Source organism: Cucurbita maxima, unplaced genomic scaffold, assembly GCF_002738345.1.
Source record: "Cucurbita maxima cultivar Rimu unplaced genomic scaffold, Cmax_1.0 Cma_Scf00016, whole genome shotgun sequence".
In the NCBI taxonomy this organism is placed as follows: Eukaryota; Viridiplantae; Streptophyta; class Magnoliopsida; order Cucurbitales; family Cucurbitaceae; genus Cucurbita; species Cucurbita maxima.
Genome location: NW_019272032.1, coordinates 1,286,797 through 1,298,699, shown reverse-complemented (window position 1 = coordinate 1,298,699; position 11,903 = coordinate 1,286,797). Strand labels below are relative to the sequence as shown.

The 11,903-nt window shown below is 35.0% G+C and overlaps 3 protein-coding genes across 7 annotated transcripts in view; 1 reads left to right on the top strand and 2 right to left on the bottom strand.

The window, feature by feature from the left end:
• The window catches only part of LOC111491351 (trafficking protein particle complex subunit 1-like), a 3,850-nt gene extending 684 nt beyond the window's left edge, over nucleotides 1-3,166 (bottom strand). For 2 of the 5 annotated variants that reach the window (XM_023140245.1, XM_023140246.1), the window contains exons 1-5: nucleotides 2,898-3,159; nucleotides 2,501-2,566; nucleotides 2,205-2,432; nucleotides 1,797-1,911; nucleotides 1,180-1,298 (exon numbers count right to left, since the gene is read on the bottom strand). In XM_023140245.1, the coding sequence (XP_022996013.1) occupies nucleotides 1,180-1,298; nucleotides 1,797-1,911; nucleotides 2,205-2,432; nucleotides 2,501-2,514 (476 nt within the window). In that variant the 5' untranslated portion in view covers nucleotides 2,515-2,566; nucleotides 2,898-3,159. Of the gene's footprint in view, nucleotides 1-1,179; nucleotides 1,299-1,796; nucleotides 1,912-2,204; nucleotides 2,433-2,500; nucleotides 2,567-2,897 lie in introns of all 5 variants that reach the window. The other 3 variants (XM_023140247.1, XM_023140249.1, XM_023140248.1) reach the window with 3 other exon arrangements.
• A 239-nt stretch (nucleotides 3,167-3,405) lies between these two features.
• On the top strand, nucleotides 3,406-5,554 carry LOC111491349 (60S ribosomal protein L9-like). The gene is made up of 3 exons (XM_023140244.1): nucleotides 3,406-3,907; nucleotides 4,880-5,002; nucleotides 5,109-5,554. Exons 1-3 carry the CDS (start codon nucleotides 3,533-3,535, stop codon nucleotides 5,193-5,195), a joined length of 585 nt encoding a protein of 194 aa, XP_022996012.1. The 5' UTR covers nucleotides 3,406-3,532; the 3' UTR covers nucleotides 5,196-5,554.
• Nucleotides 5,555-6,809: 1,255 nt separating this feature from the next.
• On the bottom strand, nucleotides 6,810-8,360 carry LOC111491344 (probable WRKY transcription factor 27). The gene is made up of 3 exons (XM_023140234.1): nucleotides 7,712-8,360; nucleotides 7,444-7,557; nucleotides 6,810-7,346 (listed from the first exon to the last, which is right to left on the bottom strand). The coding sequence occupies exons 1-3, from the start codon at nucleotides 8,176-8,178 to the stop codon at nucleotides 6,923-6,925; spliced, it is 1,005 nt and encodes a 334-aa protein (XP_022996002.1). The 5' UTR covers nucleotides 8,179-8,360; the 3' UTR covers nucleotides 6,810-6,922.
• Between the last annotated feature and the right edge of the window lie 3,543 nt (nucleotides 8,361-11,903).

Here is an 11,903-nt window from a genome sequence, read left to right as displayed (position 1 = left end):
GGGGGGGGGGGGGGGGGGGGGGGGGGGGGGGGGGGGGGGGGGGGGGGGGGGGGGGGGGGGGGGGGGGGGGGGGGGGGGGGGGGGGGGGGGGGGGGGGGGGGGGGGGGGGGGGGGGGGGGGGGGGGGGGGTGTTAAATCTGTAGAAAAGATCTTGTAACATTTTAAATTTTTTTGTGAAAAGAAGTAAAGAGGAAAAGTTAACAAAGGGATATATATCCTCCAACGTAAAATTTTCAGGTAAAAAGGGTTAAAATTAACAGTTCAGTCTATACAGTTTGAATTTGGTTTCAATTTCGACTATATGGTTTTAAAATTTTCATCATAGTCCATATAACTTTGTCAAATCTCCCATAAATGTCTCTACCATTATGAGGTGTTAATAGTTTTCTTCCACAACTCTTTTTCTTTGGAAGGGGCAACGAAGGGCGATGAGCTGCCATTCAATATAAGGCATATCTAAAGGTTAAATTGTTGATTGTATCGTGGTTGAGTCAAAAATAGAGGAAAGCAAGTTGTGCAACCAACCTAAGTCTTAAGTCGCCTATATTTTCATATTTCAAAACCCCCGTCCCCAACCCTTTTTTTTTTTTTTTAATACAAACCTGTTTCCTCTTTTACCTGAATACCCACCCAACTTCTTTTATTATTTTTTTACCCAAATTAAACTTTAATATAGTCTGCAAATTTAAACTCTACCCATTCCTAAAGTTAAACTTATTGTCTCTCTTTTCCACATGAAAAATGGGGAAAAAAACCATATCAAGTAAGAAAACTGATAACATATGGTAAGAACTATGATGTTTTGGGAGATCTAACCTAACCACAAGACTATAATGAAATTTTAAAATCATAGAAATCAAATTGAACCCAAGCCCAAACCCCAAGGACTAAAGTTGTAATTTAGCCTAACGATAGAATCTAGAGAATCAAAAAAAGGTTCCTAAACGGACCTCTGAGACAAAGTATTTACAGCTAAGGTGCAAGCACCAATAAACGTTTCTCAATGCCTGACATCATTGATCATTTGTAAACTGAAACTAATAAACGCATGCATTACAAAGTTCAAATTCATCAAAGAAATTGAATTTGTTTTGCAAGACTTCCAAGCATAGTTTCTTTGAATTAAATTACTACAGTTGGTCTATAGGAATTATGCAGCAATCGTGGCTAACAATTTACCTGAGTGTGGTTCCTGGATTGTAGAGTGGATTTCTCACTGCATATTCAACATACAAATTGTATATGTACTTTAATGAATCCCTTAAATCACCGGTTCTAGGATGGGTAACCAGGATAATCTGAAAACAAAAGAAACAATCCATCATTTTAAACAAAATTGAACTTTAAACTAAATTATCAATCAAGCAATGCAACACTATAGTTCAAGGCAAGGATCCCCATTTTGCACCACAGGTTAATTATTTCTCAAAAGCAGCAATTTTAAAACAGCAGCTTCACAGTGCTTCTTCAAAGAGTCCAACTTCAACTCTTCAAGAATAAAACAAGAAACAAAAAGGAGGTTCATTGGAAGTACTAATTATCACCAAGGAAACTGAACTTTATTAGAACAAGACAGAAAAGCAAGAAGAAAGTGTAGAGAAGAAAGACCCCAACCCCGTTCTGCCTTGTCAAATAACGATGATAATAACAATGAATAAATTTACAAAATGACATAAGCCAAACATTAGTTTCATTAAGTGATATAGCAAGATATTTAACTAAACAATTCAAGTAGACATGCATGAACCTACAGCGGCTAATATGAAAGAGAACAGAGAAAGGAAGGTTGAAATAACCTTTATCCCTGATGGAGTTTCAGTAAAACTGAGCTTGTAAGTATTTGTACGAAAACTGTGAAATGAACAACCTTGGCCAGGCAACTGAGGCACTCCAAGATTGCCTTTATCAGCACTATACCAAAAAATGAAAAAAAAGAAGGCCATCACTTCAAATTCAGAATGTAACTCCCAAAAGAAGCTCAACTCTTCTCAATAAGATAAGACTTAAAAGTCGAAATCTAAATCTACAACAAATTAAACATGATATTAGTTATTGCCACCAGACCATAAAGGAGCACTGTATTTGTTGAGTTATTAAGACATAAAAATATGGTTCGTATCAATTTCCCATCTTGTTGGATCATTCCTTTTAACTAGGCACCCCAAAAACCAAAGTAATTTCCTAGTGAAGGAAGAAAGATAAACCTGGTTGGGTCCATCTTGGCAGTAAAGGATTTGAGCGAGAAGAGCAAACCAAACATAAGTTTGTGGTCTTGCTGGGGATTCAATGTCCGAAGAGGCCGGTTCCACTCCCTGTAAAACAAGCAAACTCCACTCCTATTGAAAATATACATCATATGCACATTATTTCCAGTTGCTGTTGGGACCGGAGGCGAAGGGCTAATCTCTGACCCACCAAAGAACTGCATGTTCCTGGGAAAGACAAAATTGAATCAAAACAATGATCATACGAAAATGGTCTAAGAATCTGAAAATCTGACCAAACTCCCAACATTTTCACTCGACTCGTTTCTTCCCCGCTTCTTCAATTACCTGACTCGTTTTCTCTGGTAGGATTGCAAGGGAGGTGATCAGAAAAACAATAAATACATGGGATCTAATCCAGTATAGGGGAAGAAAATAATAAATTGGAAAAATTATAATTTATAGAGATTAAAACAAAAATCGCCAATCGCTAATGTGTAAAATCTAAGCCGAATCAGATCAGGATTCAATACAGCAAAAATCTGTATGGCTCGACCTAAAGAAACAGATGCATTTCCTTTTAGCTTTTCCACAAACCACTCATTGCAGTTATAAACAAATCTAGTGTCAAATTCGGAATCCTATTCATTCAGAGTTCCAACTAAAGGAAGAACGAAATTGCAGAGAACGTACCTAGACTGGAGAGAGTTCGTGATGGAGCAGGAGGGTGACAAATTCAAGAAGGAGAATCAACGGAGTCGAGAAAGATGAAACCTCTGAGAGCAAAGCTGGCAGAAAAGAGGCTGCGATGGATACAATGACCCAATTCTTAATCCGTCAAGCAATGATTACCGGCGACAACGGCAGCAGATCGGAGCTTCACGGCGCCAAACTCTTCCGATGATACGCTAATCGCTCTCTGGTAATCAATCGCTGCGCGCCAAGTCGAAACTGATCTCTTTGTTTCATTTTATCCCAAATTATAAAGGTTTAAATATATTTTTAATCGTTCTAATTTGTAATTTCATTAAATCTCAAAATGGGCCCAACTTCAAAATGGGCCCATTTTATTCCTTAAAAAATATGGGCCCATTTCGATGTGTTATAGGAGGCCCAATATTGATGAATACGGGCCTCCAAAGAATTAAGAAAAACCCTAATATCCATCTCTACTTCCAATACCCTAAAAAACACAGTCGAAGACTTCCCGCTATAAATCTTCACCATTTCCCCAATTAGGGTTTTTGTACATTATCGGCCGTCGCCGTCGCCGTCGCCGTCTCAACTCTAGAGAGGGAGAGGGAGAGAGAGATTTGCATTAGGAAAAGATGAAGACGATCCTCTCATCGGAAACTATGGATATCCCCGAGGGGGTGAAGATCAAAGTGAACGCCAAAATCATAGAGGTAGAAGGCCCTCGGGGAAAACTCATTCGTAACTTCAAGCATTTGAATTTGGATTTCCAGTTGATTACCGAAGAGGAAACTGGAAAGAAGAAGCTCAAGATTGATGCCTGGTTCGGATCCAGGAAGACTTCGGCTGCCATTCGTACTGCACTTAGCCATGTTGAGAATCTCATCACTGGTGTCACTAAGGGTTATCGTTACAAGATGCGGTTTGTTTATGCTCATTTTCCGATCAATGCTAGCATCACCAGCGGCAACAAGTCTATCGAGATCCGTAACTTTCTTGGTGAGAAAAAGGTAAAACTCTTAACCCCACTTTATTGTCATATGTTTCACTATTTGTATTCTGGATTCATGTTTACTGCTGCGTTTGGAACTTTACCATAATTGAATGTTAAATGATCGATTTGTTGGTGTTAAGATGAACTGGTTGACTAAATTTGTAACTACTTAAAGACGAAAGCCCTAGCTTTACAATATCATTCATTCTCCTTCCTCCTTTCGTAATTGTTTTAGCCGTACCCCTTGAAAGAGCATATGTTTAAAAATAGATCAGTTAATTTGTACATTGTGTTTACTTGATTTGATTCTCCACAATGTCTATGGTTTAACTTCAGCACCAACAAGCACATTATGTCATTTAGAGAGCAGAAGCAGAGGGGTTCAACTTTTTTGGAGAATTATTGTTTTTTCTATTTTACTATCGGTATCTAAAATAAAAAATGATGTTCCTTAAGGTTGAGTTGAAAAAAAAAAACTCCCCACGGTCAGGATTTTGGGTTTTTTTAATATGTTTTTTTCTCGCTCACATGCTTGGTAGAATAATTGCTTAGTAGTTGAATTTCTCTAACTCAAGCATGATGAACTTTGATATTCCAAAGATGGGGCCACTAAAAAAAAAGGTGTATTTTGTTTGTCTAGATAGTAATTTCAATTATTTGGAGTCGTTCTCAAACTTTCTAACCCTAGGATCACTCTTTATTCATGTACTTCTTTACTTGAGTCTCTCAAAAAATGTAGTTAATACTACTTTGATTACATTAAAAGGAAATAGATACATTGAATGCTGTCCTTTGGTTATTTCATCCAGAGTCCAATTGTTACAAAATTCAAACATTTATATAAACATAACAAGTACGTACTCCAAATAACTTTTATTAAAAAAATCCTCTTTTGTATTTTCATGCTTATTAACAATTGTTCTTGTAAGCACATTTGTTACTATTTATATGATGCATGGATGTGAAGTCTTTCTTCTCTGCAAAACAGGTGCGAAAGGTGGATATGCTTGACGGAGTATCGATTGTTCGATCTGAGAAGGTCAAAGATGAGTTAGTCTTGGATGGTAATGATATAGAGCTTGTATCTCGATCTGCTGCCTTGATAAACCAGGTCCTCTCTTCCACTCCACTTTGTGATTGATTCTTGCTTGCAAAACTTCTCCGCCTGTACAGGCATAATCAGTAGTCTTATACTTTTTTTTCCTTCTGGATGACAGAAATGCCATGTCAAGAACAAAGACATCCGGAAGTTCCTTGATGGTATTTATGTCAGCGAAAAGGGAACTGTTTTGGAAGAGGAGTGAAGAATCTAGTTCTGTTCAACCACGTTTTGGCCTTTGGAGATAATTTCATCTTATATATTTTATGTTTCATAAGTAGAGAAATTCATGGAAGCTGTCTTTTTGGAGGGATAAGTATGTGCTGTAGACAAATTCACAAGCTTTTTAGTTCGTGGCTGATGTCTGATAGAGGAAATGCCAGTTTTTTAGTTCAATTTGTAGTTAGTATGGTACGATGAAGCAAAATTAGTGCTTGTGGATTCACTTCTTCTTGACTTTTGGCCATAAATTTTGCAATTTTGCAATTTTTCGTTTGCTAACTTCATATTTGGTGTCTGACCAAGTTTACGTTTTGTCATATATAGAAAGCTGTTTTTTCCTGTATTTCTCACACTTTTCTTGTAATGATTGGCTAGTCGATGTGCTTGATTATTCACCCGAAGAGTTGTAAGAAAATGTGCCTTACCAAATACCATGATGTGTTGGATGGGTTTTAGAGATTTAAGAATCCTTAATCTCTTCTAGCCATGTTTGTTTGCAACGTCAAATCAAATGACTTGAAATAGGCTCTGTGTGTGAAGGACTTCAAGCTATGCTAGTCGGAGGTGGAAGAGAAGACGACTTAATGGAGCTCTCTTTGTTCATGGCCAAAGCGCAAAAGATTGGCTTGGAAAAATTCATGGTTGTCCATTTTAACCTACTTCGTATTGTTGTATTACCTTCACGATATCAAACGCATTTGTTAGGTAGAGATTTTCATTCGTCCCATCAGCCTCATGTTTTAAAACATATCTGTTAGGTAGAGGTTTTCATACCCTTGTAAGGAATGTTCGATAGAGATCTCACAGTTCACCCTCTCGGGAGTTAGCATCTTGCTACCACATTATCTCATGAGATCTCACAATCCACCCCTTAGGGACCAGCATTCTCGCTAGCACACCGCTCTGTCTGACTCTAATATCATTTGTAACAGATATTTCGTTCTCTTCCAATCAATGTAGGATCCACTATCTACACCTTTATAAAGAATACAAGATTTTAATATCCAGTGTATTTTTTCCTAAATAAGTCATTTATTTATAAATTATTTGCAACTTTAGACTTGATGAAACAATATTTATATTTTTAAAATTCCAACCATACCCCTAATCTAAGATTAATTATATGCATTAAAACTCCCTAATAATTTTTCCCAACCAAACACCGAATATTTATAGATGACATAATACAAGTTGACAACTTGAATCCATCCAACTTTTTTTTTTTTAAAGTTTAAAACAAGTTGAAATATAATATGTTTGACCAAATCTCATTTCTAGAAAATAAATAAATAAAAACGTTGACTTTTATGAACAACATAAAGTGGATCTTTGGATTATGTTCTACCCCTCTCTTTACTCGACATCTGTCCTTTCCACCACAGCTCTCTAAACCTTTTTTTTCCATTAATTCTATTATTAATAAACTTAATTACGAGCCTTTGATTTGGATTAAACACAATTATGAATTGATTTATTTTGGTTTAGTTGGTTAAGGACGATATTAATTACAATTGTTATATTAATCAAGGATCTAGATATTATATCTCATCACTTAAATTAATAAATCAAACTAATTTAAAAAAATGGAGGGCTGTGATTTCATGAAAACAGAGTGAATTCCTTCATGATGATCATGATCTACTGCTACAATTATATAATAAACTAAATTAAAAGTAATTACATGACAAAATTGCTAAATCATATAATTATTCAAGCCTTCCTTCGAGGGCTACAACCAAGCTCCTCAAACCCAACAAAGATTTCATTTCTCATCATCAAATTTGGAATCAGAATATCATTATCCTCGTACTCCTCACTATCAATGCTCAAATCCTCCAAAATCTCTCCTTCTTTCTCTCCACTCCCACCGTCGTCGTTAAGCGGTGTCATCGGAGAGCCCACGGTGGCTGTGCCGATCAATGACCGATCGGGGTCTCCCATCGTCAGGTTTTTGGTGGGGATTGCAGACGACGACCTGTTTCGGGAACTCCCGGCGAGGGAATTCCGATGAGTTGGACGTGGATGAGTGTGATCTCCAGTGTATGTGACGATGAAAGTTTCTGGGTCGGCGGTGCTCCGTTCAACTTGCTTTCTTGCGCCACACCCTTTTGAGCTGCTGCAACGGTAATAGTTCCTATGATCATCGGAGGAGGAAGTCAATTTTTCCGAGAAACAAACAAATTACATATCATTACAGAAGATTTAATTATATATTATGTATATTTAAATACCTTGGGTAGGGAGATCCTTTAATGGGCTTTTGCCCATATTTACGCCAAGCCCACATGTCTGTTGAGAGATTATCAGCAGTCACATGGCATACGGTTCTCTTCTGTTGATTCTTTCTGTAAATAAATAATAATTCATGACAATAATTAAAAGAAAAAGAAATAAATAAATAAATAAATTTCAATTTTAAAATAATTTTATTATGACAACAAAGAAATCAATCAATTAGGATTTAATTCAATGTAAATTTAATTTTATTAAATTACTTGCCTTTTTCTCGATTTGGGTATGTGAGGAGGCGTCATTGGTGAATTTGGGAAGTCTGGCCGGAAAAGTGGCTGTTGCCGGTGGTGGGATTGCAGCGCCACCGCTCCGGGATCTGGCTGTGGTCGAATGGGTTTAATTCCGTGTCGGGATTGGCGGGTTGGAACCGGATTGGGGATTTCCGGTGCGACGGGGGCGACGGCGGGGGCGACGGGGTTGGGGAGGAAAGAAATGAAGGCTTGGTGTAATTCATGGAAGCCGTTGGGCTGTTGGGGGTGAAGGATGTCGGAAAAGGAGAATGCGACGTTGTTTGGATCGTCGTCAAAAGTTAAGGAAGCAAGACAAGACAAGGCGGTTTCTGCAGCGGAGGCGGCAGTTGGGTCGGCGGCGGTGGAGGAAGAGGAGGTGGAGGAGCCTGAATAGCAGCTCCGGACGACGGCGGAGAGATCCCAGTCGTCGTCTCCGGCAGCCATGGAAGAGATTACACAAAAATCGAAATGAAAAAAAAAAAAAAAAACAAAAAACAAAAGAAAGACGAAATTTTAGGAAATTGGTAAAAGGGGAACAAAGGGAAAAGAAGGGACGGCAGAAAGGACGGCGCTGACTTTGTAGCTCTTTAGAGAGAGAAAGAGATAGAGAGAGAGAGATAGAGATAAGAAATGAAGAAGAAAGATCACTGACTTTTGAATTTCACTAATTCTTAATTATGTATTTATAATCCCTCAAAATCATATTTTAAAAAATATTAAAAAAATAAAAACTACCATAATATAAATTCAATAATAATCTTAAATTTATATATATATATATATTTATTGGTATTTAGTTTTATCCTTTGAGCAAAATAGGGGATAATTATGGAAATTTAGTAAATTAAGTGATTAGTGTTGGGTTGAAATTAATAAATCCTATATTTTCGTCTTTAATTAATGAGTAATTTTAAGAGTTTAAAATTTTGTAAAAAATAAATAAATAATTTAGATACAAAATGGTTGTTCCCAATTCAACCTCCTCATCTAACGGTCATATGCCTTATATTAATCATACAAAACCACTGGCTTATTAAAATACTTGTATTTTACCATGAGTAAATAAAATTTACTATTCTTTTAATATAATCCTCCTTATTTAAATTGTAACATTTAAATTTTCCTATATATAAAATAAATAAATAAACCCTATACCTATAACTATATCTATATTTTATAATTAATTTTTTTTTTAATAACTAGCTATAATCTGAAATGCTCGTAGTTTTTACAGTCCGTCTAGAATTCGACGGAGATAAAAATTTGAACATAGTTTAAATGGTTAAAAAAAATGGGGCGGGGGGTTATTTTTTTGACTTTGGTAAAATGTCAAATGGGGACAAAGGACGATGGGTTTTGTGGCAGAGTGCAAAGGCGTTACCAAGTTTGACTTTGACTAACCATTCATTCTCCGTCTCTTTGTTTTCATTGGCTCGTAGGTTTTTGTAGGGTTTAGGGTTTATCTATTTCCTCCACGCGCCTTTCTCTTTCCGTGAACTTCACTTTTCTTCCATATTGGTTCTTTTCTTTATCTTTCTTCGTGTCTTCAGCACACTTCCCTCCCTTGCGACTGGGGGAATCTTCCCTCCAATGGTTTTCTCAACTTAGTCGGTGAGGTTTGGAATTTCGTTTTTTTTATTTATTTATTTATTTTGTATGGTATGTGATCAATTGTAACGCCCCCCAACATCATCAAGTATGGGTGATTTTATATCTTTATTTGAAAGGAAAATTAGGTTTCAATTGTTGCAATCGAGGCTTGTTCGAGTCGTCTCTCTCGATTCCTTCGTTCATCTCTTAGCTCTCTCTCTCTCACTCTCGATTTACTTCAGCCCACCACACTCATTGACTACCTCTCCTTTTCCTCCTCCATCATTCAACAGATTGTTAGACAACGTCACACCCACCAGACTCGATGTGTCTATTTTCATTAGATAATCAGTGCAACATAAAAAATGAGTTAATCATCCACTTGGTCACAAGAAGAGAAAACAACACGTGTATAGTTCATATGTAGGTCCTATAATTGTGTGTGGTATGTTCTTGGTGTGTGTGAACACTCAACCTTTCTCAAATCTTTCAAATAATACGAGACATATACTACAGACATGAAGTCCATGTCAACATGTTTTTATGTAATAGTCCAATCTCAATACTAGGAAATATTATCCGCTTTATCCCGTCCGTTATGTAATGCAGTGTAACAGTTCAAGTCCACCACTAGTAAATATTGTCCGCTTTGTCCCGTTACGTATCACCATCAGATTCATGATTTTAAAACATGTATATTAGGAAGAGGTTTTCACACCTAGGTTCTTTTTTTTTTTTTTTTTTTTTTCCAAAAAACAGAAAACAATAGGGTCAAACCAATTGTCCATTAATCTTTTTGTTAAGTAAACTAATAATAATTAACATAATTCAACAAACCCATAAAGACCAAATAAAAATGTCAATAGCCGAGTTGAAGTTGGCCGATTAAGATTATAATGTTTTAATCAATCGAACAATTAACTTAACGTTAGAACAATGTTTTGTCCTATCTTAAAAAGATGGTCGAATATTTTGTTTCATACGATTGGTTCATAGAATTTCCAGAAAAGGCATTTGTTAGGAGAATCTTAGGTTTTGGCTTCCCCTTATCCCCTTTGTCTTTTGTTAATATAACAAGGTAACTTATTTCTCCCCATTAATGCAATTTTTTTTCATTAAACATTNCAAAATAAAACAACCAATTACCCAAAAAAAAAAAAAAAAAAAAAAAAAAAAAAAAAACATCTAAACATTAAAAAAAAAATTAAATTAGACTTTAAAAAAATGCACAAAATAGGGAAATGATAGGTAAAAAAAAATAATAATAATAATAATAATAATAATTTTAATTAAATGGCGTTGACTAATTGAGTTTTTAATTTTTTAAATATTTATTTGTTTGAACATAAATGAGTGAGTTTTTGGGAGATTTTCACTTTTATTTTCCCTAAGCAAATGTCATATAAGTTGAACATAAGGTAAAAGTTACTATATTTTGTTGAAAGTCAAATGTTGAGTTTAACAATATTCAAAGTTAAAAAATAAATAAATAAATAAATAAATAAATTATATATATATATATATATATATGGTAGGGGTGAGAATCTGGATCCGTAAAAAATGGGGTAATTAATTAAAGAAAAGATAGTTTTTGAATAAATGGGGTGTGATGCGAGGAATCTTTGCCTAATTTTATTTGTTTTCATAAATTAAATTTTTATATTTGGTATCTAAATTCTTTTATTTTGGGTTTTTTTTTTTTTTTTTTTTTTTTAATGAAAAGCCGAAACATTAAGAACAGAATCCAAACATGTTTTCTTTTAATAAAAAAAAATTATTATTATTATTGTTTTGGTATGTTTCATTGTCTTGTTATTAATTATTGCAATGTAAAGTCTTTTTCACCCAAAGGTCAATGTTGGAAAAGTTTGTTGTAAGAAATTCTGTTTCTTTATGATATTTTAATACCTAAATTAAAAAAAATAATAATAAGAAAATTCTTTCGAAAGGAATAAAAATAATAAAATAAATATTTTAGTAAAGTTATTTATTAGTAGTCGAGTCTAATTAATATACCGTCTAAGTTTAGTACTATATATATATATAAATTCGAAGATATACTATTTCTCTAATTTAAATAAAAAAAAGATTATTATTATTTTCTTTAATTATTACGTCAAATCTCTCTTAATCTAAGAACATTTCAAAATTAAATTTCATCTCTAGACAATTTATATTATTATTTTTAAAAAAATTTAAAATTAAAATAAGAGGATCGAAGACATTCACATGAGTCAAAAGAAAATTATGCGATTCACGTCTTTTTCTTTTTGAACAAAGACCAACATGGTTTTTTTCTTAGACATTCTCTTGGTGGAGGAATGGGAGTTGCTCCTAGCTTGACGCCTCTCCTTCACTTTTACAAGCACTGTCGTATGTTCCAAAAACAAAAGCCCTTTTGCTTCCTTGGACGGTAGTGGGGGACAGCCCTACGAGTAGTAGGCACGCTTCCTACCCACCCACCTCCGCTCTTGCAGCATGTCTAGTTATTACAAACCCCTAATTCTACCATAAAACCAGATCTCAAGCAAAAAAAAAAAAAAAAAAAAACAATGAAATTAAGATTATTAATTTTAGAA

What these genes read in the sequence shown, in the direction of transcription:
- LOC111491349 (XM_023140244.1), top strand. Translation starts at nt 3,533, where the DNA reads ATGAAGACGATCCTCTCATCGGAAACTATGGATATCCCCGAGGGGGTG. An exon ending in ACTTTCTTGGTGAGAAAAAG is followed by an intron (nt 3,908 to 4,879) that starts GTAAAACTCTTA and finishes TCTGCAAAACAG; the next exon opens with GTGCGAAAGGTGGATATGCT. An exon ending in CTGCTGCCTTGATAAACCAG is followed by an intron (nt 5,003 to 5,108) that starts GTCCTCTCTTCC and finishes TCTGGATGACAG; the next exon opens with AAATGCCATGTCAAGAACAA.
- LOC111491344 (XM_023140234.1), bottom strand. Translation starts at nt 8,178, where the DNA reads ATGGCTGCCGGAGACGACGACTGGGATCTCTCCGCCGTCGTCCGGAGC. An exon ending in ATACCCAAATCGAGAAAAAG is followed by an intron (nt 7,558 to 7,711) that starts GCAAGTAATTTA and finishes ATTTATTTACAG; the next exon opens with AAAGAATCAACAGAAGAGAA. An exon ending in AAAGGATCTCCCTACCCAAG is followed by an intron (nt 7,347 to 7,443) that starts GTATTTAAATAT and finishes CGATGATCATAG; the next exon opens with GAACTATTACCGTTGCAGCA.